Source organism: Balearica regulorum, chromosome 21 (assembly GCF_011004875.1).
Source record: "Balearica regulorum gibbericeps isolate bBalReg1 chromosome 21, bBalReg1.pri, whole genome shotgun sequence".
Taxonomy (NCBI): domain Eukaryota; kingdom Metazoa; phylum Chordata; class Aves; order Gruiformes; family Gruidae; genus Balearica; species Balearica regulorum.
The window spans coordinates 7,012,836-7,040,079 of NC_046204.1; the positions used below are offsets into that span (position 1 = coordinate 7,012,836).

The 27,244-nt window shown below is 50.0% G+C and overlaps 4 protein-coding genes across 8 annotated transcripts; 3 read left to right on the plus strand and 1 right to left on the minus strand.

Moving 5' to 3' along the window:
* Nucleotides 1-4,694, plus strand: LOC104640126 (phospholipase A2, membrane associated). The gene is made up of 6 exons (XM_075773619.1): nt 1-733; nt 1,933-2,509; nt 2,883-2,932; nt 3,421-3,565; nt 3,823-3,929; nt 4,274-4,694. The coding sequence occupies exons 3-6, from the start codon at nt 2,896-2,898 to the stop codon at nt 4,417-4,419; spliced, it is 435 nt and encodes a 144-aa protein (XP_075629734.1). The 5' UTR covers nt 1-733; nt 1,933-2,509; nt 2,883-2,895; the 3' UTR covers nt 4,420-4,694.
* A 1,091-nt stretch (nt 4,695-5,785) lies between these two features.
* Nucleotides 5,786-9,504, plus strand: LOC104640129 (basic phospholipase A2 homolog blK-PLA2-like). Of its 5 annotated transcripts, XM_075773613.1 has the most exons (9): nt 5,786-5,974; nt 6,389-6,509; nt 6,624-6,871; nt 6,984-7,090; nt 7,169-7,722; nt 8,188-8,244; nt 8,436-8,571; nt 8,741-8,847; nt 8,986-9,504. In XM_075773613.1, exons 3-9 carry the CDS (start codon nt 6,641-6,643, stop codon nt 9,108-9,110), a joined length of 1,317 nt encoding a protein of 438 aa, XP_075629728.1. In that variant the 5' UTR covers nt 5,786-5,974; nt 6,389-6,509; nt 6,624-6,640; the 3' UTR covers nt 9,111-9,504. The 5 variants fall into 5 exon arrangements, with proteins under 5 accessions (XP_075629728.1, XP_075629727.1, XP_075629726.1 ...); XM_075773612.1 differs by having other exon boundaries at nt 6,389-6,871; XM_075773611.1 differs by lacking the exon at nt 6,389-6,509 and having other exon boundaries at nt 6,727-6,871.
* A 258-nt stretch (nt 9,505-9,762) lies between these two features.
* On the plus strand, nt 9,763-13,576 carry LOC104640130 (group IIE secretory phospholipase A2). Its single transcript, XM_010308392.2, has 4 exons — nt 9,763-11,999; nt 12,174-12,321; nt 12,526-12,632; nt 13,220-13,576. Exons 1-4 carry the CDS (start codon nt 11,972-11,974, stop codon nt 13,360-13,362), a joined length of 426 nt encoding a protein of 141 aa, XP_010306694.2. The 5' UTR covers nt 9,763-11,971; the 3' UTR covers nt 13,363-13,576.
* Nucleotides 13,577-14,571: 995 nt separating this feature from the next.
* Nucleotides 14,572-25,206, minus strand: OTUD3 (OTU deubiquitinase 3). Its single transcript, XM_075773231.1, is given in 10 exon segments — nt 14,572-17,713; nt 18,059-18,240; nt 18,510-18,606; nt 19,213-19,338; nt 20,062-20,184; nt 23,303-23,415; nt 24,170-24,318; nt 25,017-25,060; nt 25,062-25,131; nt 25,133-25,206. Coding segments are annotated over 10 exon segments (1,155 nt in total). The 3' UTR covers nt 14,572-17,536.
* Nucleotides 25,207-27,244: the final 2,038 nt, after the last annotated feature.

The following is a 27,244-nucleotide window of genomic DNA, read 5'->3' on the forward strand; positions in this document are numbered from 1 at the left end:
CCATGTCGGGCCTGGTGGCTGAGCAGGACGGGGTCGGGACGGGACCCCGCGTCCTCGCTCCGTGTCTCGGGGCTCCGGGAGCGCAGGGAGGCCGGGATCCCGGTGGACTGCCCGGTCCGTCTGCCCCGGCGCGGCAGCGGCCTGTGGGACGGGCCGGGGATGGCCGTGACAACCTGGTGCGGGTGTGAGGGATGTAACCAGGCTGGGGGACGGCCGCGATGTCCCACCGTGGGCCCGGGGGACATAGACGGGCCAGGGGACGGGGGTGGCAGCTCCTCTCCCACACAACTGCCCCAAACCCCGTAGGCGAGGGTTGTGCTGAGGTTGTCCCCGTCCCTCCCGCCAGAGCTCTTGCTTCCCGCTGAATAAAACCAGACTAATTTAAACTACCGAACTCCTTAGTTTTGATGAGAACACCTTTAGAAAACTACACTTTACACACAAGATCTGGGGACCTAAAGCATCCCGGTGTGCGCTGAGGGGAGTCCTGATCCCCCCAAGTTGGGTTTCCTTGTGGGAATGTACCCCGTAACGCCGCCATTTCCATCTCTCCCCGTTAATCCCTTTTTAAACCTGCCTCTAGTTAACCAGATGCTTCTCCCGCTAACAGATGCCCACCAAAGGCAGCAAGGAACAAGCAATAAATAACTTCAGATAACTTATCTACCGTCACATTGGGGATCTCCACCCTACGGGTGAGGGAAGATCAAGGCGTACCTGTGCCCTAAAAAAGGTAAGAAAATAGTTGCATATCAGCTCATCCCATCCACAGGATGTTCTGCGGTATCGCGTGGCAGATGCACACTTTGCAGATCAAAGCACCGGGCGTATTTACATTTCGGTAAGGCCCTGACCAAAGAGCCGGGCCGGTTGATACTCCTCTTTCTTTGCTCCGTAGGAAGGCTGATCCCAATGTATGGGATAATCACTTCCATGTGTGGTTTTTAAGCCCTCGGGTTTGTGGCTCAATTGAAGAGAGGGTTTAGCTTCCTCCTAAGATCCCCCGCAGAGAGGGAAGGCTCAAAGTGAGGGGATTTGGTTAAATCCACCAGTGGATCCCCAGTCCGGATGATCCCAGCCCTCTGGTCTCCCTTCAGGCCCCTGGATGGTGCCTTTCACGCGGGTTTAGCCAAACTCTACAGCAAAAAGCCAGGAAGATCAGGGCCAGCTTTCCCCGTCAGGGGCAACCCAGCAACAAAACCTGCCCTGAAGGACAAGGACCTGCAACGCCGAAGCACATGAGCAGGAGCGGTGCAGATAATGACCCCCCACGAGGGGGAAAACCTCTAATGGAAGTTTTTTTGGTGGATGAGGCGGGAAGGAGTTGCTTAATCGTCAGGGATGCCATGGCTTTTACGAGTCAGGTGGGGGGTTTGGGCATCAGTTTGCATCGCAAACAGTTTCTCGTGCAGATGGTGAGTGGGTAAGCCCCATGCCTGAGCGGGGAGGCAGGCGAGCTGCTGCTCCCTATCCTTTCCATATTGGGCTTGGATGGCTGTTTATTCCATTTGGCAGCAGGAAATAAAAGGTTAGAGGGAAGGAAAGCCTGGGACAGACATCTCTGCCAGCCTTGAAGGACAGCCATGAGGTGACATCCCTCCAGCGAGCAGCTTTGGTGGCTCTCAAGAAATGCCACAAGGGTTTTTCTTCTTGTATTACAAACCCCGGGGCCATTTTCTTACAATCTCCCGCCCAGAGTTCCCTTCCCTAGAAGCGTGGTTCGTTACTGAGGGTGGAGCCCTGCCTGATACTGTGCATTTGTGTGTGTGTTTGCTCTGGCCCCACGATTTCGCAGCACTGATAGCAGCTTTTGTTTGTTATCTCCTCTGGTTTTCTGCCTCCCTTGTTTTTTCCATATCATGCCTCAATTACAGTGATTAAATAAACTGTATTCGAAAAGCATTCCCAGTCAGATTTCCATGGTGTTTCCAGCCTTTGCTGCTGCTGATTTAACTTCACAGACCCCTTGCCCATGCACTCCCGGGGTATCCCGTGCCCTGAGGGCAGGACGGGAAAACTACAGACCCACGAAATGAGACTGTGGCGTTCGCCATCCTCCCTTCACCTCCCTTTGCCGATCGGCATGGCTGCATTTGGATGCAGACACGGCTTTGAGGGGACACTTGCAAGGGAAAGACCGAAGAGGAACCATCTCTGAGCTTGCAGGGTGCGAGTTGGCAAAACCAAGCACTAACTAAATCCCGCGACTTTTAAAACCATGGCCGAGACCTCAGCTGGCCTCATCCCTGAAGGCGCATCGGCCCGACGTGGAGACAGCTTCGTGCCCGGCCGACAAGCAGAAGCGAGATGACGGAGGAACACAGCGCTGCGGGGAAATTCATGTTTCTTGTAAAGAGGAAGGATGGAAACCTTCTACTTGAGCGAGGGGCCACTCGGCGAGAGCTGCTCTGTGATGAATAGCGCAGATAGAGGAGGGGGTGGACCTCTACCATCTATATAAAGCGAACCCGCGACGCCGGCAGTCTCGGAGCTGCGAAGTCCAGGCGGGGTAAGGAGAGAGGGGATTTTATTGCCCTCTTATTTCATTAGGCAGCTTGGGGGGCAGCGGTGGGAGGCTGCAGACAGTGAGCTTCTCCATCAGCCCCGGGCAGGACAACCACTGTGTCCCTGTACACATCCCTGCCAAGCGCCGCATCCCAACACCGGAGTCGGAAGGCCCCACTGGGAGTCAGCAGCGCTCTCTCGGGCACGGGATACCTTCACAATGCCGTATATCCACGGTGACGCTAATGTCACCGTGCGGTGCTGCCAGGGTGCACCCCACCGGCTCCGTGCCCTTGGCATGGGCGTGGGGGGGGGCAGCATCTTGTCCTAGCCCCGGGGTGCTGCTCATCGCCCGCCATTGCGGTTTCCTCCTCCAGGGCCAGCCTGAGGATGAAGAATCTCCTCTTTGCCATGCTCTTGGCTTGCGGTAAGTGCCCCAGTTTCACCAGGCCAGGCTGGAATCGTGTCTGCACGGCAAAAAAAGACATACAAACCCAGAGTCTTTGTGCACGATTCAGGTTTTTCTTTAAATTTTGCAGTTTAATGCTTCGTGTAGCACTGCTGCGGTCCCGGAGGTCTTTGTGACGGTGAGGCTTTGGGATACTCAGGTCCACAGTTATTTTAAGAGGTCCTGGAGCCTTTTGTCACCTGCTTTGCTGCCTGTGCCGAGCCCAGGGCTGATCCTGGCAATGTGGTGTTGCTGGTTGCAGGATGCAAGCGTGGCATAGCCCGTACAGAGCAATAATATCTTCTGCCAGACTGAATCAGGTAGCTGCAGAAACCAGACAGAATCCTGAGGGGGGTTTTTGGGAGGGCTTCTTATGGTTTGCATGCCTGAAAGCATGGATTTCCAGCAATGCCAGACTTATTTAATTTCTCTGCCCAGTGCGAGCCTGTCCCTCTGCCCCTCTGCAGGGCTGCTGCCAGCTCACGCCAGCGTTTTGGAGCTGGAGCGGATGATCAAGTCGACGACGGGGAAAAGCGCCCTGCTCTCCTACAGCTGGTACGGGTGTTTCTGTGGCATCGGCGGCAGAGGGACCCCGGTGGACTCCACTGACCAGTGAGTACCTGGAAAAACATCCCCACTCACCACCCTGCTGCAGGGTGTGCGGGGTCCCTAAAAAGCTCCTCACTGGCAGCCGGCCGGTGCTGGCGTGCTCGGAGAGGGGGTTTTGTGCTGTTCTCCAGCCACGTCCTGCTCCTGCCTCTCATCCCCTCCTCCTGGTCACCCGAAATTGGAGGCTGGACCTTCCCTTTACCTTCCAAATGCAGGAGGGGAGCAGGGGCAGCGGTTTGAGATGTGTCCCCCCCCGGCAGGTGCTGCCATGCCCACGACTGCTGCTACAGGAAGCTGCGAGAGGGCAAGTGCAGACCCCTGATAACCCCGTACCGCTTCGATGTCACCGACGGAGACATCGTCTGCAGTGAGTACCGCCGAGCAGAGGGGGGGTCCCACAGAGGTGGGGAACCAGCAACTGCTCCTTGTGACACCCCAGCCCCGCAGGAGGGTACACAGGAGGGCATTTCCCCCGCTGGGGATGAAACCAGCCTGATGCCTGGTCGGGTTTGTACAAGAGGACGCAGCGTACAATAAATGGGCGCCACAAGGGATACGGGCGGGTTGGAGAGGATGAGCACCGCAGCATGCTGCTCCATGTGCTTTGCCCGGGCAGCTCCAGGCATTGGGGGTGCTCAGAGGGGACCTCATCACCAGTGCCAGCTGGAAAAGCCACCACAGAGCCACCGTGGGGGTTTTTTTTCCCCACAGGTGACGAGCAGAGCTGGTGCAAGAGAGAGACCTGCCTATGCGACAAGGCGGTGGCTTCGTGCTTCGCAAGCGCTTTGCATTCCTACAATAAATCCTACCGCTTCTATTTCAAGCTGAAATGCCGAGGAAGTAAGCTCCAGTGCTGAGGAGGGGAAATCTGCACGCGAGGTCACAGATTTTGACTGGCTTTCCCAATGGCTGTGGCAGGAAAAGCCTGATGTGGGGGCTGAGCATAGCCGGAGCCAGCAAGGCTCCCTGCAAGGTGATGCGCAGGGTGAGGGAGGGCACGCACACATTACGGGTGGAGATCTCCCGGCAGAAAGACCCATCAGCTTCCATTTTTTTGTCCCTTCCTCCTCTCTTTTCTCTTTTGATTTCATTTCCCACCAAAGATGATGAAATAAAAGTTATTCGAAATCATTCTCCGTGGTGTTTTTCTGTAAGAGTCACTGAGCTTGAGGCACTGCATCTGGGTTGCCAAGTTTGGGGAGTACTTTTGCATCACATTTGCACGGTCCCGACTGCAGCCCGAAAAAGCCGAAGGTCCGATGGGCAGCTGTAATTTGCAGCCAGTTATTTATTTACTATTTCCCTGGCCAGGTCTATTCCGCTGCGGAGCAATAGTGCTGCTGCCGGATCCCCAGCTACAGAGGAGAAATGGGGACAAATAAATGCCACCAAGTAAAACTCTTTGGGGTTTGTCAACAAAATAATTCCCCAGCGGCGAGCCCAGATGGCAGCTGGCTTTTTTGGTTTCTCCCAACACCCCTTCCCACCAGCTGAACTCGCTCACAGAGCTAAAACAGAATGGTGCATTAAGGGGCAGGTGAGATATGGCCAAAAGGTGTTTTTAGAGGAATAATGGAAGTGGGAAAATGTGGGAGACGGTTTGAGACCCTCCTAAAGAAGAGTTCTCTGCAGAGGAGGGAAGATTCCAAAGCTCCGTCCATCCCGAGGCGGATGCTAATTCAGGAAGGCAGTTAAGGTGGTGACTAAATGGTTTCTCTGCATGGGGGTTGCAGGTAGGAGGTGGAAACATCCTACAGAGAGAAGTAAAGAGAAGTTGCATTCACTCATCCTAAAATACCCATTTTGTTTCATTCTCCTCTCACGGTAGGTGAGTGTTTAATCATCCAGTATCTGCATAACCCCGTGTTTCTGGGGACTGCACGTTTAGAGATGCTTTTCTTGTTGTCCATACACTTTTCCCACAGAACCGATAGATAACTCGCTCTGAATCATCTTTGCGGCGTGGCAGAGGAACAGTTCTCAAACCATACGACTCCTCGAAAACCCCAAACTTGTTTCATTTGCGGTTGCCGGGACGCAAAAGCTGAACCAGGGTTATTACTTCCTCCCCGTCCCGATATGTCACTGTGGTGCTGGGGAGGGCAGAGAAGGCGGCCCTCGGACATCTCCAGCCGGGGGTGGAGGGAATTGGCTTCCTCCTCAGGCTGGAAATGATGCTGCTTTGCTGACACATCCCATCCGGCACCGGCCCTCGTGCATGGGGTACGGAGCCAGGGTGTTGGGGAAATTTCTTGCATTTCTGTAAAGGGGAAGGATGGCACCTTCTCCTTCACAGAAAAACCCAGCTGGCAAGATGTGGGTGAAACAAGCGTCCGACGGTGGGAGCAAACCCTATATAAAGGAAGCCCTGAGGGGTGCAGGGCCCTACAAGCAAGCGGCGGCTTTCCTGAGGTAAGCGGGGATGGAGGAACGCTTTTCCTCTCTTTCCTCCTTTAACCAAAAGCTGTGGTGCGAGGCAGGGAGCGAGGTCCGTGCCGGGAAAACAGGAGCAAAGGAGAAGCTACCTGAGATGCCAGCTCAGAGGCAGAGTGGCGGGGTGCAGCCCTCAAGGGCTGATCGTTCCTCCAACTTTTCTTCCTTTCCCTTCATTTTGCTTTTTTCCACTCCTCTGCCATCCAGTTCCCATCGCTTCCCACCCCCAACGCGGCAGCGCTTTGTGCTGAAGCGATGGTGACGGGCACATTCTCACCTCCCTCATCTCCCCTAGTCCTCGGGGGTGAGGACCATCTCTGTCCTCAGATGACGGGGGAAGTAAAAAAGAAAGTGTTTGATATAATGGGGAAATGGTTTGATTTCCTCTCACAGGGCGGTCGAAAAGATGAACTTTCTCCTCGCCTTCGCCGTGCTGTTTGCTTTGGGTAAGTGTCCGCGCTCGCACGAGTCCCACCGCTCCCTGTGCAGTTCTATCCATGGAAATCAGGACCAGGTTGGTGATTTCTTAAACTTTCCTCATCACCACCTCTCCCAAACACGCAACAACTCTCCTGCACCGAGCTGGGAATAAGTTTCCTCTCTGTTGCATCTACTTACTCATTTTTAAGACATCACCAGCCTGTGATGTACCAGTTTGGGGGCTGGAGGGATAGGGATGCTGCTGGAGAGCCAGGCGTCAGCATGAGTCGCACCGATTTCCCCCCCCCCAGGCTTGTCCCCGGCTCGCGGGAGCCTCTGGGATCTGCACGAGCTGATTACGAAGGTGACGGGGAAAAACGCCTTGCTGTATTACTCCTTCTACGGCTGCTACTGTGGCTTGGGGGGCAAAGGGCAGCCCAAGGACGCCACGGACAAGTGAGCACCCACTTAACAATCTCCCTGCCTGAACACATCCTTGCATGGTTTCAAATTTGGAGGGTAGGGGGCAAAAAAACCCCAATTCCCAAAGCCTCGACCTCCCGTACAGATGCTGCCAGCTGCACGATACCTGCTACGACAGCCTCCTGAGATACCACTGCAACGCCATGGTGCAGGGCTACGACTACGGCTGGCACGGCGGCAGCCTCTCCTGCAGTAAGTAGGACCCTGGCAAAGGGGGGTGTCATCCCCTCCCCTAGCTGGGGCTGACCCTGGGCTCCACTCTGCCCGCAGAAGGCAGCTGGTGGTGCGCCCGTCATTCCTGCGAGTGCGACCGCAGCCTGGCGCTTTGCCTGAAGCGAAGCCTCGGGAGCTACAGCAAACGCTACCGCTTCTACTTCAAGCACTGGTGCCGGTGATGGAAGCCAGGATGCAGGGCTGGAGCACACGCCTGGGTTCTGCATCCGGATCTCTCTACGTCCCTGCCTGCACAGAGCACGTTAGTGCTGCTGTAAATTTGATCAATGTGAAAATAAACAATGTGCTTAAGCCATCCCGGTCCTCTGTGAGTTGCTGCTGGGCAGAGAGAGAAATCCCTGTAAATACTCAACATCATCGTCCCCAAACACACCCCAAACTTTGCAAAAACTCTGCCTCGGCCCCTGCGTCACTCCAGGCTGCAGCCCACGGGGAAAGGGGGGGGTTTGGCCGGCGAGGAAAGGGGCGTAGCAAAAAGCATTTTTGGGACAGACGAGTCATTTCAGCGCTTCCAGTTTGGAACCCAGGAGCAGCACTCTCCCTGGGAGGACGGGCTGGCAGCAAGGAAGTGGAGCCGGAGCGATCCCCCGGTGAGGACTCCCACGTTCGCCCCACTGCTGCGATGGGGCGGTCGCATTGCTGCCGCAGAAACAAAAATAGGGGGGTGGGGGGGATGTTGGGAGGAGGCAGTAGGCATGCTGCTTTCTGCTGTTTTCCATGCCTGTGGATAAAGTGTCATTGCTTTCAGGTAAAAACTCAGCCGGGAAGTTGCAGCCCTGGGGGGACAGCTGCTCTGCTGCTGCAAAGTGATGCCCTGGGTGCTAAAAGCGATGGGATGGGAGGTGGGAGATGCCCGGGTGGTGGGACAGCTTCAGGAAGCGTTTGCTTTTGGCCAAGAGGCAGCAACACGGATGCAAAGGGGCACGGCTGCCTGCCTTCCTCCCTCCAAATTTTGGGGCGATCTGACCTGATTTCAGAGGGATAAGGTTTGCAAGGTAGTCCCTGTCAGCTGGCCATGCTGCCTGGCTGAGTCTGTCCTCCATTTCTCCTCCCAGGCCCGGGTGAGAGGAAGATGAAGGTCCTACTGATGCTGGTGGTGCTGCTCGCCTGCAGTAAGCACAGCCATTCCTCTACCCATGGACGGGAGCCAGGCTGCAGCCCCGCGCTGATGCCGGGAGCATCCCCAAACCCCCATGCTCTCCCTGGGGACCCCCCCCAGCAAACCCCTCCTCTCCCCCCCCTGGTTCCCCAGGCATTGTTTCCGCATATAACTTGCAAAAATCACGTTTTCCGGTCGCTCTAGGTGTGTTCACAGCTCGCGGGAAGCACCCGCGCAAGTTCGCACCGGGACTCGAGGGAAGCACCGTAGGAAATCTGACTGCCCACGGCTGTTACTCGGCATGGGGCACCAGGGGCACACCGAAGGCTTCAATGGACCGGTACATGCAGCGCTGCCCGGGATGGCTAACACTGGCCCTGGGGTGGCTATTGCTGGCCCTGGGGTAACCCTGGGGCTCTTCCCACCCTGCTGGCAGAGCCTGTTTCAGGTAGGTTAGAAGCATCTGCCACCGTGTTTCAGATGGGTCCAGGCTCTCCTTCTCACTGCAGGTGCTGCCTGCTCCGTGCCTGCTGCTACGCCAAGCTGGCTGCACGGCGCTGCCCCGTGGGACTGATCCAGCCCCCCTCGGTGCCCCAGGCAGGAATCCCCACCTGCAGTGAGTCCCCGCCGTTGCGGTTTGGGATCTCTCTTTCCAGACCATCTCTGTCCTTTGTGGTGCCCTTTTTGGAGGCAGCTCCCTGGGGATGTTCCCAAAAAGGAGGTCTCAGGTGTGTTTTTTCTCCGGTCCCTGCAGGGTCCGGGACCTGGTGCCAGAGAGGTGCCTGCAGATGCGAGCGGGCAGCCCAGCTCTGCCGGATGCGCAGCCGGGGGCTGCTCCGGCGTCGCACCAAGTGCCGGGGACGAGCTGGGTGGTGTTGAAGCAAAAAGGCTCTTTGCAAAACCACCTCCAGGCTGATAAGCAAAGGGACGGCGCAGTGCCGGAAGCATTTCCCAGCCCTGGCAGGTCTCCTCGTCAGGGCTTTTTGGCTTCGACACGAGGACAACAACCCTCTCGTGAAGTTGCATCATTATACACTGGATCCGAGGAGGAAGAGCGGCACAGATGCAATGTTTCAGCACAGAAAAACAAGGGAGGGGTGGACACCTGCGCCTTGTCGCTGCAAAGGGCGAGATGGAAACCAGCGCGAGCCTCTCCGCTAACACTCATTTCCCCTTGGCTCGAGCTCCCTGTGCAGCCTGTCAGCTCCCTCTGCTTTTTGCTTCACTGCAGATTCTCTTCTGTTGCTCCAAAATAAAACCAGAAAATGCAAAACATCAGGCCTCAGTGTGACGTGACTCAGCTGAGCCCAGCGACCACCCCTTGCAGGCAGCAGGGCGAAGCTAACCTCTTTGCTAGTTTTCCCATTGAAATACGCAGAAAAAAAAAAAAAGACAACTGAGACGCGACGCATCTCCCACTGATGCGCGTCTGCACCCCTGAACTTCCCCTTGCTTAGCTCTGAGCCTTCAGGCTCTGAAAATTTGCAGTTGCCCTGAGATAGAGATATCAAAGCCGGTACAAAGGGCTGCAGGCAGGCACGATGCTGCGGGAGGGCTGGGCGCTGGCAACCTTTGCTGCAACGGGGTGGCCGGGAGCTTGCTGTTGCCTAACACCCAGTTGCAGAACAAAACAAATTTCTCACCAGAAAAGAATGTTTTGGCCCAATTCTGCAAAAACCCTGAGCACGTCCCCTAGGAAAAGGCAGGTCAGGCTGTGGCTGCTTCCCCCCCAACCACCGCAGCATCCCCACGGCGCAGGTTTCCTGTCCTGCAGCCCAATTCGGTAGGGTTGACCCCTCCAGGAGGTCTCAGCGCTGCAAACCCCCATGGGGCTCAGCACTGAAATGCAGCCACAGAAACAGCAACAAAACACTTCTTCCCTGGATATCAGCAGCTCTAATTCCTACCCTGGCTTGCCCCAGAAGTCAACAGCACCAGGAAATATCCCTTAAATCAGCACTGCTTCCCTGCAAGCATCAAGCTCTACCATCCTCCTCATCCAGCAGCGTTTGGTCCTGGGGAAGACAAGGAGGAAGGAGCGGGCAGCCCTTTGCCCAACAGCTGCTGTTTGCAAGGCATAAATCAAGGATCAAATCCTCACCGAGATGGGAGAGGGGCAATCAGGCAGACAGATTGCAGGCCAGGATGAGCCGAAACACAATCTCCCTGTTTAAATTTTGGGTGAATTTTAACTACCTGTGTATTTGTCTGCTTGGACAGCTGGCTGTATGAATCCATTCATACAGAGGTCCAAGCGCTGATGTGTTGGCTCAGACACTGCACTCCCTCAGTACATTGCAAGAAATTGAGCTGTAAAAGTGGTATTTTGTATATTGCAAAAGAGAAACAAACTCCACATCCTCCCAGGGATGCGGGTTCAGCCTGGGGCGGGGGTGTTATTTCACTTTTGGAGAAGGGCTACTGCAAACCTACCCTGGGTAGAGGGGTTGGGGCGGGCGGTCTTTCGCCTGGCAGCTCAGGCAGTTTGATGCACAAAAATGTACTTCATTCCCCAGTGATAAAAACTGGCTGCGGACTCAGAAAATATTGAATTATGGCAAGCTCTGGTTCACCTCATTAACTCACTGCCATCCCAAGGGTCTATGTAAATTGGTCCGGAGAGCTGATGAGGCAAACGGCATGTGCCAGATGGGGGAAGAGATTTTGCTGAGGCCCTGAGCCGAGTTCCCTTTTCTCACCATCTCTCTGATTTCCACCCAAGTTGCGTCCTTGTTCCCTGCCTCAGTTTCCCTATCAGTGATGGGGGGGATTTCCTCTCCCCGGCTGGGCGTCTGCCTGCACCGGGGTTCCCCGCAAAGTGGTGCAGAGCTGTATGCACCTCAATCTCTGCCAGAAGAAAACTGCTAAGGTGTTTGGCATCATCTATTTAATTAGAGATTCTCTCCAAGCAAACAACATGACCACCCTCTTTTTTCACCCTTCCATTATACGCCACTTGCATTTATTTTTTTTTTTCCCCTCACTCTGCTGCTTGCCTTATTTTGCTTCAACACAAAGATGAATCAGAAACCTCATGCGATGGTCCATGAGCGTTGCCTGCTCTGGTTTGAGAGCAAGACTATGCACAGCACCCAGCAGGTATGGGGAAAGCGATGGAGCATCCCCACACGCAAGGAGCATCTGGGCGCTGACAAGCTCCTGCTAACAAGAAAACCGGCATACGCTGCTTTTACTCGATCCTACCTTCAGCTGCAGCCTGTTCGTGGCTCACGGTGCTGCATCTCACCCGCTTTGGTAAGTCAGGAGGGGAGGATGCTTTGTACTGGCTGCATTTTCTCCCTGCCCAGGTAAGTCACGATGGACACAGTAAGATACAGAATGGCATTTTCTAACCGAGACATCAAAAAACTAATAGTCACCCAGGAACAGAGCGGTTCCCATTCTCCCTCAAGTTCTCCCACTTTGTTCAGGGGAGGAATTGGGATGCTGAGATACCCAGAGCCACACACGGATTCAACCCCAGTCTGCCCCACTCGTCCCAGTCCGCTGAAACCTCCCCGGGTGAAGGGTTCCCCCAGCATAGGGCATCCTGCAGCCAGCGCCTACGGCAATGCCGAGAGAGACTCGCACACCAAGCGGGACCGATAGGGCGAGGATTGTCAATATTTGCCCACTTTGGGTTCTCCAAAGGAGGGGCCCCATCGCGTGGGTACAATGGCCATAAAAGCGACCAGCGGCACCTCGGGCTCACCCAGACACCGGAGCTGCCACCACCAGGCATGAAGCTCTTCTGGCTGCTCCTCTGCCGTGAGTACCCCGCGCCAGCTCTCACCCCGCCAGACGATGTGGTGCAGAAAGTCTGGCACTCGCAATTTCTCCCCATAAACAATAAACTTGGGGAGGGTGAAAATACTCAGTTTTGGTACAGAAGGGTGGGATGAGAGGTTGCTTTTCCCAATGCTCCTAACCCTCTGTCTCCAGTCGCAGGGCTGGTCCCCGCCAGCTGCAACGTGTTACAGTTTGGTGCAATGATTACATTCAAGACCAAGAAATCGCCGCTGTCCTACAATGGTTACGGCTGCTACTGCGGCTTGGGGGGATCCAAACAGCCGCTGGATGCGACTGACTGGTAAGTCGGAACCTGGAGAAGGCAGAGCGGGTGCGAAGGGACCGCTGGCTGCTGCTCTCGGGAGCTGCTGCACACCCGTGCACCTAACCCGGGCACAAACGCAAGATGTTTCTCACGGGGGCTGTGTACCACCAGATGTTCAGCACTGTGGTATTGTCCCCACCACCCCCCATCCTGCCCTGACCACAACTCTCGTGCTCCCAGGTGCTGCCATGCCCACGACTGCTGCTACAAGAAGGTGGCTTCCTCTAGCTGCAGTCCCAAACTGGTCATGTACGAATACACCACCTTGGGAAGCCAGATCATCTGTGGTAAGAGACAGCGCGGGGGCAGAGCCCCGACGGGGAGGGCACAACCAGCCACGCTCTCCTCCGAGATTTCCTTCACGCCTTCCTGGCTTGGAAACCATGTGCTGGGAAGGGGGTGAAAATGGGGGGAAAACACCAGGAATAGGATAAACATTTATTTGCTGGGACTATGGTGAAGTTTAGAGCTTGGAGACCTCCTGAAGAAGGAGGCTTGCTCTTCTCCAGGGGCCAAATATACAGGGTTTGAGGTGAGCCTCCCATCATGGATGGGGATCTGGCACTGCCACCTCGCCTTCCCCAGAGCAAACCCTGCCATTTCAGGGCGAGTGGATTAAAACAAAGCACTTCACGGTGATCAAAGCAAATACCTATACATACACAAGCAGATAAAATAAATTAAATGGTCCCCCCAGGGCCACGCATGGTTTGTAGCCAGGTAGCTCCATGCACCAGAGGTAAAAGAACTACCCAAGACACCCCAAACTCGGCATGGGGGCTGTGCACGCCACGGGGACGGTCCAAAAGTCACCCTGACTCTCACACCCTTCACCCCACTCCATCCCACCAAATTTCCCCAAATTTTCTTCCAGGATCCAAGACTTGGTGCAAAAGACAGAGCTGCGAGTGCGACAGGCAGGCGGCAGAGTGCTTCCAAAAGACAGCCAGGACCTACCACAACCCTTACAAGAATTACCCCTGGTTTCTGTGCAAGGGCAAAACTCCCTCCTGCTAGACACATCAGGCTCAAAGTTTGATGGAAACGGTCTAAATTGTGGGGGTTTTGCCTCCCCTGTGGCCAGGCAGGGCCTGGCCCAGCCTGGTGGCACCAAAAAGACGTCTGGCGCCTTTCCCCACAGCCGGTGCACAGGGAAAGCCTGCTCCTCACCATTAAATAAATCATAAAAATGAGGGAATCCCTGCAAATAAAAATACATTTTCAAAGGCAATTTGTAGAGCATGTTCAGTGTCCTGTTTGCATTCGGGAATTGATGGTGGAAGGGGTAGGAAACAGCATGGAGCATTCACGGCTGGTTTTCTGAAGTAAATATTTATGGCTGCACACAGTTTTGCACCTTTTTCTTAAAAAAACCCATTTCCCAGAAGTGACATTTTAGCAGCCAACCAGTAAATCTTAAGAGCTTTGGAAGAAAAAAAAATAAAATCACCAGAAACAGCAAGCAGCTGCCGCACCCTGACCCCAAACTCGGCCCCCCTCTGGGAGCTTGGCCGCAACACAGCCCCATCTCACTCCTAACGACTCATTAAACAATTAATACTCACTAAAGCCAAGGGGGACTGTAGTGGTGATGGTCTCAAGGGTTTGGGGGGGGGGTGTCTTCCTTGCACCCCACCTCCAGGAGGGGCTGGAGCTGGCCAGGCAGGTCTCCTCAGGCCACAGCTCCCTCAGCCACCTCGTCCCTCACTGCAGCTGCACTCGATGCACAATTAGCCCTAACGAGCCAGGGCTGGCTCATCTCCAGAGAGGTCTTCTGCACACCTGCCCAGGGAGGGGGGTGAAAGAAAGGTGCTTCAAGGTATTTTCTTCCAGTTTCACCTCAGCCTTGATGGCTCTGGCCTGAATCCATCAAGCACTTTGTCAGGAGCCACATCCCTGCCCCTTCCTCCCGTAATCCTGGCGTCTTTGTGACTCCAAAACACCCGTTTTCTCCTTTTGCTCATTTTCTGAGGGCTTTGGGGTGAGGAGAGAGCCGGGCCAGAGCTGACGAAGCCAGTGCTGCCCTCTAAGGTTTGTGCCTGCAAATGGGCTCCGCTCCAGGCAACAGCAAGGAACGATCACGATCACACCACTCGACATGAGCATAAACCATCTCCGTTTTATACGACGCTGGAATACGAACATGAAGACCCCATACGTACAACTCCATTCACACCGTTCAGCTGGCACATCTTTGTAACCTTTATTGCATCCAAAAACCAGAAGTTTGGTAACAGAAATAGGTGCCCTGCTGAGTGTGCAAGGAGAAAACTCTGATGTAATTCCAACAGACTCCAGAAACAGAAGTCTTGTGGTTTCAACAGACTAGGTACAGGTACACCAGAAACTGAGGAGTACAGACAGAAAAGCCCTCCTGGACTTTGCGAGGCCAAGATGTGCTTGTGGACGGCAGACAAAACATGGTTAAATGCTTCAAACTTCCAGTTCAACTGAACTACTTACCTGCAGAGACAGGATTTGGGGAAAAAAAAAGTCTAGGGAAGAGGATGGCGGCACACAGGATCATGGAGGAAGGGTGTGGGCAGGACCCCTGATTAAATCAGTAATAAAGAGCAATCCTCCTCAAATCCCAAGGGAATGCGGACTGCTCATTGTCCTATGACCGCATACCATGAAGCGGTTAGCTCCACCAAAGAATAAACACGATCTATGAATCACAATGTTCCTCTTCTCTTATTTCTCTTGTTTCTCGAGGCCCTTCCTCCTGCAAGGAAAATCCATGACCCGTTTACAAAGCAAATGCCCTGCCTACAAGTGAATTCCCTGAGGGGCCCTGTGTAATGATTCCCTAGAAAAAACACACACTGTAAGGGCAGGTGGAAATTTCAATAGCTAAAGGAAAAATCAAACAGACAAAATGAAAGTTTTAACATCTTTGGATACAAAATGTTTGTGCACGTACAAAGCTATCCTGGCAAAAATAAAGAGTTTGACCGGTCTAACAAGACTTATGAGCCCAGCACATCAAGAATGTTTTAATCACATTACACTTGGAAATGAAAGCATTTTCAGCCACATATTTGGTTACAGGTATCAGAGGCCATGAGCTGAATGCCAGTGCCTCTCTGCTATTTCAGATGTGCCGGTGTTGCAGACCTGCCCGTTTATCCTGGACACGCATGAGGTGAGGTTTTGCAGGTCCCTTCACACCTACAGGAGCAGCTCAGCTGGATACAGGACAACTCCCTCCACAGCTCCCCAGGCTTCGAACAACAACAACCCCCTCATCCGCTCTGCCTCAGGAAAACAAAAAAACCAATTCATTCAGATCAATCATCTTATTCATAGCATACAACTGCAAATTCTTCCCATCTTTTTAACCTTGCAGAACCCACCCATTTTGGCATAAAACGGATTTTGCCAAAGTAGTTTTTCACGTTAAGAACAATACTGTGAATTCAAGGCTCACCTGTGCTCTTCCTACCTACAATATACTCCTCAGACTTCCCTCGGAGCAGTTACTCATGCCTACCACTGGCACTTGACATGCCGCCTCACTCGCCAGACACTATGTCCCACCATAAAGTATTAGGAGCTGCTTGGTATTACTTTTTATTTTCACCAAGCTCATCACAGGAACCAAAGTAACTTCTTCACCAGCATTAAAGCCTGTTTTCCTACACCACCAGTACTTACAGTACAGCTCCTTTTTTTTTTAGTCTTCAAATGCTCTCGATGAACAGTAGCAGAACACACAAAGTAGTACTAGCTCAGATCTTGGCAGTTCAGTCAAAAAAGGCATTTATATGTCCATGCTGATTTGGAAACTTCAAAGAACGCATCGAATTCTTTCAAAAGCCGTTTTCCTTACTTTCAAAAAATCTGTTTCTTCCTGCGCTGGTTGATAAGGTATCTCCTGTTACCTATTGTGTGTGTAAGTGTGCGTGTGCTTTCTTCAAGCTTAGTCCTTGATATAAGTCCAAAAACCTGAGTGAAGCTGAAATGCTGCAAGCCATCAATTGAGGGCCAAGTCCCACAGTCCTTACACTTCAGCTCAAATTCCCAGTCCTACAGCAGAAAGTATCACTGGATTCAAGCTGTGCATTCTACGGTACTTGGTGACCTTACTGAAGAGGAATTTAAGATGAAAAAAATTCTACCCTGGAAAAAGCTTGATTTATGAAGCGTGAAGTAGGCAGGGTTCCCAGTGATCACTGCTACTTGGAAGCTTGTTCCCAGAACTCTTGATCCTTTGGCTACACCAGTTTCATTTGGAGACTCACAACTATCAAGTTCCTGGCTTGTACTAAAGCTCTGGAGTAGCCCAAAAGCTCCAGAGTATGGCAAAGGAGTGGAGATTCCAGATGTCCAAGTAACAACACTCAACAGAAGTCTCATGCCTGCTCATGTCACATTTTGCTACCTCATTATACTTAGCAGATTGAATGAATCAGCTCTGCAGTCTCAGGAGTCCACTGGCATTATTATTGTTATTTTTTTAACTCAAAAGCCCTCAACAGCTAGCAAACAAGCTGATCTCAAACTTAAGCAAGCGTGGATGCAGTAATCCCATTCTCCCTTGATGTATTAATCACTTCTGAAACAGCCCAGTGCAACAACACAAGCAGTTCTAGTTAAATTAAAGCTTATCACTGGATTCTTGCATGGGGGGAAAAAAAAAAAAAAGAAAAAAAAAGAGGACTCTCACGTTTGATACAGTGTTGGCTGACACACTTAGCTTTGGAAAGGATTCTGGGATTCTGTTCCCTTATTTAAATTTAAATATAAAAAACCCACCCATGTTCCTGAGTTGAGAACTGTTAAGCTTTTCCTGACAGTAAGGTAAAATAAAGCTCCTCCAAGCATAACCAAGTAAAAAGTTGTTATATAAAAAAAAAAAAAAAATCTAAGCACATCACGAGATGTCAAAGCAACTCTGACACTGCAATGTGAAGAGAAGGTTCTTGCCTTCATCTAATTCCAAAACTATAAACCCAAGTCTCTACTTTTTGTTAAGTTCAAACAACTCTTCTCACACACAGGTTGATGCAGAATTACTGAATAATTGTTCGCCCCACAACCAAAGGAACAGGAAGTTCACGGGTGCTTAGAGGTCTCCGCAGAAACAGATTTTCAGATAACACTTGGTACTTGGAAATTTACTTTAGGGGAGTTTTGTCTTCATCGGTTTTATTTGCTTTTCTCACCAGAGCACTGAGAACAGATTCAGTCATATGTTTAGAACTGCCATGGCCTTCACCAAGGTGATGTGGTTGGTTGAGTCCGTCTCTCTCCTGCTGTTATCTGCACAGTTACTCTTGTTGGCCAAGACCTTTTGTCGGTGTCTTTCTTCCTGCCGCTTCTTCTTCTCTAGCCACTGCTGTTCCTTCTTTTGTTTTTTAGATGCCTGAAAGAGAAGGATGAAAATACAAAGTTGAAAACACACATTTTCTGTTCAGTCAGGGAAAAATAATACACTGGAAAGGAGACAAGCCGCTTTCAAAGCAGCTGCCAAAGAATGCCTATTCCAAACTACATATCAGGACTTTATTTTGTACCATTTTGGGCAGAGTGACACACGTCACTATTAAATATTTATATCTGACAAGTCACAGCTGTAGCAGCAACAAAATCCGGTAAGCGGAAGCTCTTTTTAATTCAAAGAAGATGATAGTTGCTGATTAAGCAATCCTAAGCATTCCTGTAATCATTAAAGGATGTGTAAATCACTGCCAAACCACCCTTCACATACCTTTGTGTTTCTGCTAGCTCGATTCTCTTCATCGGATCTAGCCTGCCCTTTGTTGTTTTCTATTTCACCCTGCTGCAAGCTCCCATTTCCAAAGATTCTTGAACCAGTTTCGTTTTCTTCCTGCAGAGATCCGCTACACAATTTCTGATCCTTGCTCTGGAGATCACGCTGCTCCTCAGCACCTACCAAAACCAGAGGTTTTTCTCAGACACGCTCTACCCTGAAGCTGTGTCAGTGTCAGTTATTTCCTTCTTCCCGACTTTCTGGAAAAGAGTGGGGGTTTTTTCAGAAGCTGGATTGAATCTGCCCTCACTAATTAACCTTCCCGAGCACAGAAAGGCTGAGGCAGCAGCACAGCCAACAGCAAGCTTCCCGAATTGCTGATTACAGTGAACGCTAAGGTCAGACAGCACTCTTCTGAAGCACCAGGTGACAAACTCCAGGTACTTACTGATTCTTTCCACTTCTTTCACTTGAAAGATGGCAAATATTGCAGATTCTATATTGTAGTCTTCCACTTCCAGAATCTGGCTTAGTAAATCGATGTCCTGTGCACAAGAAGAGAAAGATAACACTGAAGAGAGTTCAAAGCACTGACATACATTCACTTAACAACCATCTGCACCACTGAGAGGGGGTTTCTGGCTGCTTTCATCACCTTTCAATTAGCCTGTATTCCATTTCTGAAAAAGGTGAGGGAGAAAGCGTTAAAATCCTGAACATATAAGGAAAAAGGTATATGCTGTTTCACTCCTGACCCTTTCTGTTCTATGCACTTGCACAGTGCAAGCAGCAGTCTGCAGGAAACTTGCAGGCTATCCAGTGACAGCAGCGAAGACTCACAGAGTGTCTAGTCATTTGAGATCTTCAACTACAGCCGTCCTCAAAGGATTTCAAATTTTACAGAATTTATTGTTTCATGGTAAAATTTTCTGAGACATTGCAAGACAAAGCTTCCAAAATTATTAGGTATCCACACAGAGTATGTATTTCATCTACATTTAAGGGTTGAGTCTAGGATGAAAACCATCCTGATTTGTGGCTGTGGTACTGAAACTGTCCAAGATGAATGCTTTTTAGAATTTTTCCCAAGCCTACTTTCACGTATCAAGAAGGTTTGAATGTTAAGCATAAAAAGGTTACTCAATACTTACCGAACATCCAGTCGCATTACACACTTTTTGGATAGCATCTTCCATTTCAACTTCAATCTCATCTTCAGACTCACCCTTCTGTGGCTTCACTTCCTTCTCCTTATTCAAATAATTTTTGCAAAGCATCTGCAAGAAAAGCAAAGCCCTGCAGATCCTACAAGCACATGCAGCAATTTCATCATATGCAGTAAAAAAAAAATCTGACATCATAATAAATTTAATTATTATGGCACACTTTTCTCAGAAACATCCTGTGTCAAAGCATCTTGGAAATCATGTAACTCCATCATCACTGACACCGCTTCCCACGACTCATACACTACTGAGCAAACTCACACATTACGAGATCATGCATACCAACAATCACTGGCTTTTGAAATGAAGTATTGCTGGTTTTTAACAATACCACCCATTATACAGTTGTGTGCAGAGGACCTCAAGGACAGCACAGCTTACTCCTTAACAGGAAAAAGCAAGATATGAAGGGGACTACTATATCCAGCTGCTGCATTTCCATCTCTTTCCTCCCTTCCCTTTGTTGTTGCATTCGAGGTGCACAAGTATATAATTTAGATGTGGCTGCTTCAAGACATCTACAGCCCTCATCACAGCATCAGATTTGGGATTGATTTTCAGCCCAGTAATTTAAAGGCTTCACAGCCTGTCTCAAGAGGGTAGGCAGCACTAGTTAGAACGACCTTGGGGGCTTTTCCATCCCCAGCACGACACAGGGACCAGACTCTTTTCTCAATCTCAATGCAAATGAATGTTACCGGTTGGTTTCCTTTCTCATCTGCCTTATTTTATTTATCACCCACAGCTGATTCGGGTCATCCTATCATAACTGACCTCCATCTGAAGATACGCTGGAGCCTCAGAATTGTCATTGATTCTCCTCACACTGTCGTAGTGCTCTCCATAACGATATGCAGCTTGCAGTTCCCTCACATTGTTTTTGTCCGTGCCCTGAATCTAAGTGAAACAAACAAATTACAAATGAGGATTTGGACTCAACTTTAGCATCATATTATTTTTTTGAAGCAATGATAAACACCACGATCAGAAGCAAAGCACACAGCTACTGAAGAATCTTTAACAGGAAGAGTTCATCTAATAATCCAAATGTGCCTACAGGAACAACAGAGCTTCTGTCTCAGGGATAATGTTTGAAAACCAGAACACAACGTTGGGTCAGTTACATCATAACAAAAGAAACCTGGTATGAAATATTTCAGTGGAAAGCTCAAAACTATATTCCACACTACACAGAAGCTATTAGTGTGCTGATCATCTTCCCAGAAGCAATTTCAGTGACAGCTCCCATTGAGTGTACAATGTCTTTTGCCCCTCAAACAGGAGAAAAAAAGAATCCGTTCAAGTTATGGCCACAGTGGAAACAGTCATCCAGAGTAAGTTTTGTTCTGCAGCTCAGACAAGATGCTGTTTTAACAGTTAGCATTTCAAATGGATATATTTTGTTTTTAAAAGAAAGACTAATAGAAATAAAGCCAATCCACAAAAATTAACTCCATTCAGGAGCACTGTTAACAATCAAATGCTCCTTTGCTTTATCAGCACCAAGTACAGCAGCTTCTGTAGAAAATTCCTGCCCTGAGCATTATCTGTACTGATGCAAGAATAATTCCTACCCTAATCATCAGTGTCTCAAACTCTTAGCTAAAAGCTACACAGCATTCCACCTCTTGCAAGGAATGCAGAAAATTACACTGCATTTGCAGATCTCCTTTGCTTACCTGTCAAGCCAGAGTTCAAAGATCTGACAGCTTTCCTGGAGAAATCATCAGTAAGCAAACGACAAGAAATGCTTGCTTTAGGGCTCCAGAATTTCCCAATCCTTTTACGTCTTTGAATCAGCTTATCCCACCTTACAGAATATACACCAAGTCACCTTTCAACCATGTCTGCGGTTTGTGTCGCACTAATGACTTCACAACAGATACTTTCCATTCATCTATTTTACACTTGTTCACCTTTAAGTTCCAACTCAACACTTGGTTATACTTAACTCCTGCCTTTTATCCTATTAAGTTATTCAACATGTTGGAACTCAGTAAGATTTATTTTCAACACTCCTCCTCTGCCAGAGCCTATTAAATAGGTACTTAACGAATCCCAAAGCTCTTGAAAGATAATTCTGAAAATTACCCAATTTAGCTCTCAGTATTGAAGCCTTTTTTTTGCAATACACTGGAACTGTAAGTAAAAGATAGCTGCAGATAAAAAAAGGCAAAATCACTGCAAAAAGGTAAGCAGTTATCCAAAAAGCCAATAAAATAAGCTATACATCTGAGCTCAATGCCCCAAGCTCTACATTTATGGTCACTACCAAAAAAGGAAAAGGGTGTTTAAAGCCCTAAAAAGTCCATGCAGAGATGCCCACCTCCAAAGGGCTTTGAATTAGGCCAGAGTTTGAGGAACAGCTGGAGGTCCTGAACACTTCTCACATTTTTCCAGCTAGCTGCAGTGTATACAAATGGTTCTCTTAAAATTAAAGGATAACTCACCATCTGCTTTAACGTTGGGACTAAAGGAGATATTCACACCATCTGCTTTAAGCGTCTTGCTGATCTGCCTCTCTGGAAATGCTCTTTTTGGAATCTAATGTAAAAATTTGCTGAGGCTCCAAAGCAGAGAGAGAGGTGGGGGAAAAGTATGTAGATGTATAGAAAATTAAGAAAAATTGTGTCCTGGGTTAGTCAAGTCCAGCGACTTGCTCACATTGTCACCATGCTGTGATCTGACACCCTGATGTATCCTCTGTGCACGTAGGAGACTCCTTATGTTACAACTATTAACATCTTGCTCTACTTGCGCCACTCAAGAGCCTAAGACAACCTTTCACTAACACAGCTGGACTCAGGCAAAACAGAACCTCATCACAAACTCCGTATTTACAACCCTGGAAAAGTCAATGAATGAGGAAAAAAGAGTTTAAAGTTTTTGAGAGGATATACAAAATATTGATAAGAGTTAAGTACACTGAGGTGAGCATCCGGTTCAAAACAGTAACAAAACATGAACAGCACCCCCGTGAACTCTCCTGCAGGGTCATTACCTCTGTACACTCTCACAGGTCAAGCAGTTGAGTGTTCCCACCATTTGTGTGGTTGTCAGGTACGTTTGTGGGGTTTTTTTAAATATGTAGCTTAGCTTTCTTACTGCCCATGGCTGCAATAATAAGAGTTTAAAATTGTTTGGGTCCAGGAATCCACCTGACACTGTTTCAAATGTATTTAAGGCACCACTGACAGCTTTCATCTGCTCTTTTACCTTGATTGCCCTTTTTTATCTATATGCTTCATTGGTTCTGTCTGTAAATCTGGGCCAGAAACAATCCTGACTTGAAAACAGGTTCTCACTTGCTCAACGAATGGGCAGAGATCGAGCGTGAACCCATTCCAGTGTGGACTTGCCACAGAAAACCAACAACAACCAACCAAACAAAAAGAGCAGGAGGGACCTGACGGATTACTTGTTCCAGTGCCCCGCTGTCAGAGGAAACCATACACACAGTCCTCTCCAGAAGTTGATCAAACACCGCCTTAAGGTTTTAAAACTCCTTCCCCTCTTCTGCCCAGTCCAGAACCTCATTTCTCCAACTGCCAGAAACCTCCTCATTCCAAACCCCACACAGAACTGACGGAGCTTCGTTCCAACACACTGCAGGGACTGCCCTGTTATACCTTCAATCCCATATTCCTGAACCTTATTGTACACGTTTCCTTAAGCCTGGCTCAAATTCCTATCAGAAAAGTCACCTTGGATGCAGCATAATCTTCAGGAGAGAGAAACTTATCAGTGAAGCTAGCAGCTTAAAACCAAACTAAAACATACTGCTCTGTCTCCACATACTTATCTTTCATGCATTCATTGTTTTCTTTCATTTCCTCTCCTCCTAGCTGAAATCTGGAGTGTTTTCCTTCAAGGCTGAAAAAGCAAGCACAGCTCTACACCATGGCCAGCTAACTACTGCTACCGGCTGCTTTCTTTTAATAAATCAGGAAGTTTCAACACTACTTGTACACATTAGCTAAAAATTAGGCCAAAACGTAGTAGTTTTGTTTCTCACCTGCCACAGTGGGGCATTAAGCTGATGAATAACCACATTCATTTGATTGTTCCTTGCAAAGGCCACAATAGCATCGTTGCCAGTAAAGGTACCAGGCTTTGCCAAATTGGTAACTAAAGGAAAAAAAAAAACATTCAGAAGAGTTGGAAACCCAGTTTCTGACACTTCCAAAAGCACTGGAGGGATAGTGAGTAACAAAATTTCAACACAAGTCCAACAAATTCTGGAAAGGAAATCCCAACTGTGAAAGAGTAACTGCTGAGGCAAGAATGTGGCAGCAACAGAAGTTTATGTATCTTAAAGGACCACAGAAACCTCTAAAAAACACAGTACATCCATGGATTATGCAAGGCCATCAGCTCTGTGTTAGCTCGGAAGGAAGAGTGCCACATCCTAAATGACCAAACTGCTTTCATGTGTCACCTGCATGGCACATCCTCAAAGCTGTTAGAACAAAGGCTGTATTGGTCTCTGCTTTGGGTCTTCCCCCAGGTTACCACTATAAAATACCAAGTGTCAAGGAGAAAAAGAAATCAGCCACTCAACACCCACCAGTATTCACAGAGAGCTAGACAATTTTTCTAAGTTCCTTTTGAAAACACCAAATTTTTACTTCTTTTTTTGCCTCTCTTTTCTTCTCCAAGTTTTTCCTAAATTTAACAATTTCCAAGACAAATTTAATGCAAGTTTGATAGCTCATCTTTGCACAGAAACATAACAGACAGAAATGTAAACTCAGTTTCTAAAAACCAGAGAGGAGCCCTACCATAGCTCTGGGATGAGGCAATGTTTAGTAAGAAGGTGCTCAAATGAGATGTAATCACATTACACATAACCCCTTCCATCGGTTTCCTATGGAGACCATACCGTGTTTCTCAAAGGGCACATCATCCTCCACAAAAGGCTCAAAATCCTCCCACTCCTTTATCATGTAATCCACCATTTCCTGGTGATGTCTGAGGTAGTTCTGCAAGTGCCCCTCAAGCTGGTCACTGAGGGCCCGAAACAAACAATTGCTACAGAAAGAGAAACCGCAAGTTAGTGTGTCTGAAACATAGCTAACAGATACACCATTAAACCAATGATCCTGGTGTAGCAGCAGAAAGAATATGGCATTAAAGGGAAAGGAAAAGAGCCGCACTCTTTCTGCCCAATAAGTTCAACAAGGATATGAATGTGAACTAGCACCTGTTCCCTGTGCTTTGAACGGTTGCTGAAATTTTAAGAAATACTGGTAGGAACACCATGTTTTAAGCGAACATGTCATCAGCTCCAACACAGTAAGTCAAGGGCGGCAACAGTGCTGGCCAAACTGTCTTAAACTGACACTGACACAAATGACATAATGCAACAAAGGACAACCTAATCATCTACCAAGCAATTTCTCAGCAGAGGTGTCTAATTCCCCTTTCTCCCAATACTTATGGACCTTCCTACCACTCAGCAGGCCAACTGAGCCCTCAGCCCCTGGGGATCACTTCCACTTCACACCTCCCCCTCAGCCCCAGGGTACAACAGGCCCCGCACAAACACAGAGCAGAGCCCCCGGATCCGTGTGGGGTACATGGGGGAAGCCTTCATGCCTGCGGAGCACTGGTCCCACTCAACCCTGAGGGGAAAGCCTTCAATCCCCAGGGACACAGACTCCCTACCACCTGGGAGAGGGGAAAGCCCTCAGTCCCTGGGGGCAGGAGGCCCATGGAAGCGCCAGCACCAGTGGTGCTGGGGAAAGCCATAGCCTGGCACCTCCCGTAGCTTAGAGACCGAAAGCCCGGAGCTGTCTGGTGAGGCCGCCGCTGCCCGAGCTGGGGACAGGAGCTGATACGGCGGGGGGACTGCAGGGGCTGCCATGCCTTCCTGGCTCCAGCAGCAGGCCGGGCCTTAGACACCTGCAGGCGGGACATCCCCCAAAGGCACACAGAAGGGGTGCCTGGCCTGAAACCCCCCTCAGCGGCCCTCGCACAGCCCCACTCACATTGGGGCTGCGGGCTCGCTGAGCCGAGCAAGGCCCCAACATAGCGCATAACGTCACTCTCCACCTAAATTAAAGTCCACTGTGCAAAACTGTAAACGTCGAGCCCCTGCTCCCAGGCCAAAGGTGCCAACCCCAAAACAGATGCCTGGCCTGAAACCTCCCTCAGCGGCCCTCGCACAGCCCCACTCACATTGGGGCTGCGGGCTCGCAGAGCCGAGCAAAGGCTCAACATAGCGCCTGACGTCACTCTTGACCAGAAATCAGGGTTCACACTCAAAACTGTAAACATCGAGCCCCTGCTCCCAGGCCAAAGGTGCCAGCCCCAAAACAGATGCCTGGCCTCAAACCTCCCTCAGCGGCCCTCGCACAGCCCCACTCATGCTGAGGCTGCGGGCTCGCCTAGCCGAGCAAGGCCCACTGTGCCTGCGCTGCCCATAACGTGACCATGCCAGCACCGAGAGCGGCACAAGAGCGCCCAGAGTGCCTCCGTTCTACCCCACCCCCGGAGGATTTCTCCAGGAGGAGGAGGAAGAGGAAGGTGAGAGGAGGGGATTCCAGGAGGGAAACTGAGGCTAGGGGAAGCAGAGGGCTTTAGGGTTCAAAAGCAGTGGGAGCTGCAGAGGGGAGTGCAGCCATGCGTCAGGAGCAGTTCAGAGAAGGGTGACCCGTGGGGAAAAGGTTGGGGCAGATGCAGAGAGCAGCACCATAAATTACAAATATTGTACCAAATTGCTTTGCCGGAGACTGCCAGATTCTTCGCCTCATTAGCTTCTACTGTTAATTGTACTCCTCTGTCCAGGAACTTGTCCTCAGGGGCACAGCCACAGCCCCCATGCCTCTCCCTGCTGCTCCAGCACACCCCCCACCACGAGAACGTGGCTGTCGGCAGCGACGGGTCGGGAGGAGAGATGAAACAGCACCAATTAATTAAATGTGATTTTAGCATGCCGAACCTTCGTTTCCCATTTCCTCAGGCACTGAGGGAAAACTCCTCTGAACTGCAGAGGGGGGCTGGAGAAGGGGGCACAGCAAGGAGACGGTGACTTGGGGAAGATCTCCTGCTGCCTTCGTGCTCTGCCGCTCTTCCCACAGCAACCAGTGAAGAAGCCACCCACCCACCGACGCCCTGCCATGCTGTCCCTTTGCTCCACGGGTATCGTGACAGAATCTGTCTGATGCTGTCAGAACTGCTGCGCATCAGTCAGATTTCTGTCCAATTCCTAGCTCGCTCTGTTCAGAGGATGCAGCCTAATGGCTTTGTGATGAACGCTAAGAAAACACCCCAAATTTGGGAACAGACACTGAGGTAACGAGTGAATCGGCGCCCTTGGCATGAATATTGCAGACGTGCCATGGAAGCGCATCGCAGACTAACAAGGCAAGATAAAAATCACCAGGTAGGATTATCCTGCAAGGCATGTCAGGTCCCATTTACCAGGTCAGTTGTTAGTACCAGCTACGAGGCTGCTTCTGAGCACGATCCACTGTGGCTTTACTCACTGCCAAGAACAACCTCTGTTTCGACCTCAGTGTAAAAGATTCCCCGTCGCACCAGATGATGCGCTGTAAATCTGAAGGCTGTTGTCCATTCGCAGCAGCCCTCTGCTTTGCTCATACGTACACTAGCTAACAGGGTCAAGAGGCTTCACATCAAGACAATTTTTAAGTCACTTTTTTTTTTTAAGCTCCTCTTGTCCAGAGTCACAACAGCAGCTTGGGCACAGGAAGAAGCTCACATGACTATCACCAGTATCTTCTCGGATGTTCTGAGTATTACTGTGCTCAAAGCCCTATGTCAAGTGAGGATTTTACCCTGAAATGACACAACTGCTCTTTTATATCCATTTCCTGTCATAAACAAGTCCACAAGAAGCATTCCATAGGAACACATTCTTATGCAAACATACTAAAAGCAGGAAAACAGGATGAGTACATAAACTGACTGCAAATGATTAATGAAAGAGTAA

Coding starts and splice junctions, on each gene's coding strand:
- LOC104640126 (XM_075773619.1), top strand. CDS start 2,896: ATGAAGAATCTCCTCTTTGCCATGCTCTTGGCTTGCG. Junction 2,933..3,420: donor TGCCATGCTCTTGGCTTGCG/GTAAGTGCCCCA, acceptor GCCCCTCTGCAG/GGCTGCTGCCAGCTCACGCC. Junction 3,566..3,822: donor CCGGTGGACTCCACTGACCA/GTGAGTACCTGG, acceptor CCCCCCCGGCAG/GTGCTGCCATGCCCACGACT.
- LOC104640129 (XM_075773611.1), top strand. CDS start 5,838: ATGGCACCTTCTCCTTCACAGAAAAACCCAGCTGGCAAGATGTGGGTG. Junction 6,872..6,983: donor CCCAAGGACGCCACGGACAA/GTGAGCACCCAC, acceptor CCTCCCGTACAG/ATGCTGCCAGCTGCACGATA. Junction 8,245..8,435: donor GGTGGTGCTGCTCGCCTGCA/GTAAGCACAGCC, acceptor CGGTCGCTCTAG/GTGTGTTCACAGCTCGCGGG.
- LOC104640130 (XM_010308392.2), top strand. CDS start 11,972: ATGAAGCTCTTCTGGCTGCTCCTCTGCC. Junction 12,000..12,173: donor CTTCTGGCTGCTCCTCTGCC/GTGAGTACCCCG, acceptor CTCTGTCTCCAG/TCGCAGGGCTGGTCCCCGCC. Junction 12,633..13,219: donor GGGAAGCCAGATCATCTGTG/GTAAGAGACAGC, acceptor ATTTTCTTCCAG/GATCCAAGACTTGGTGCAAA.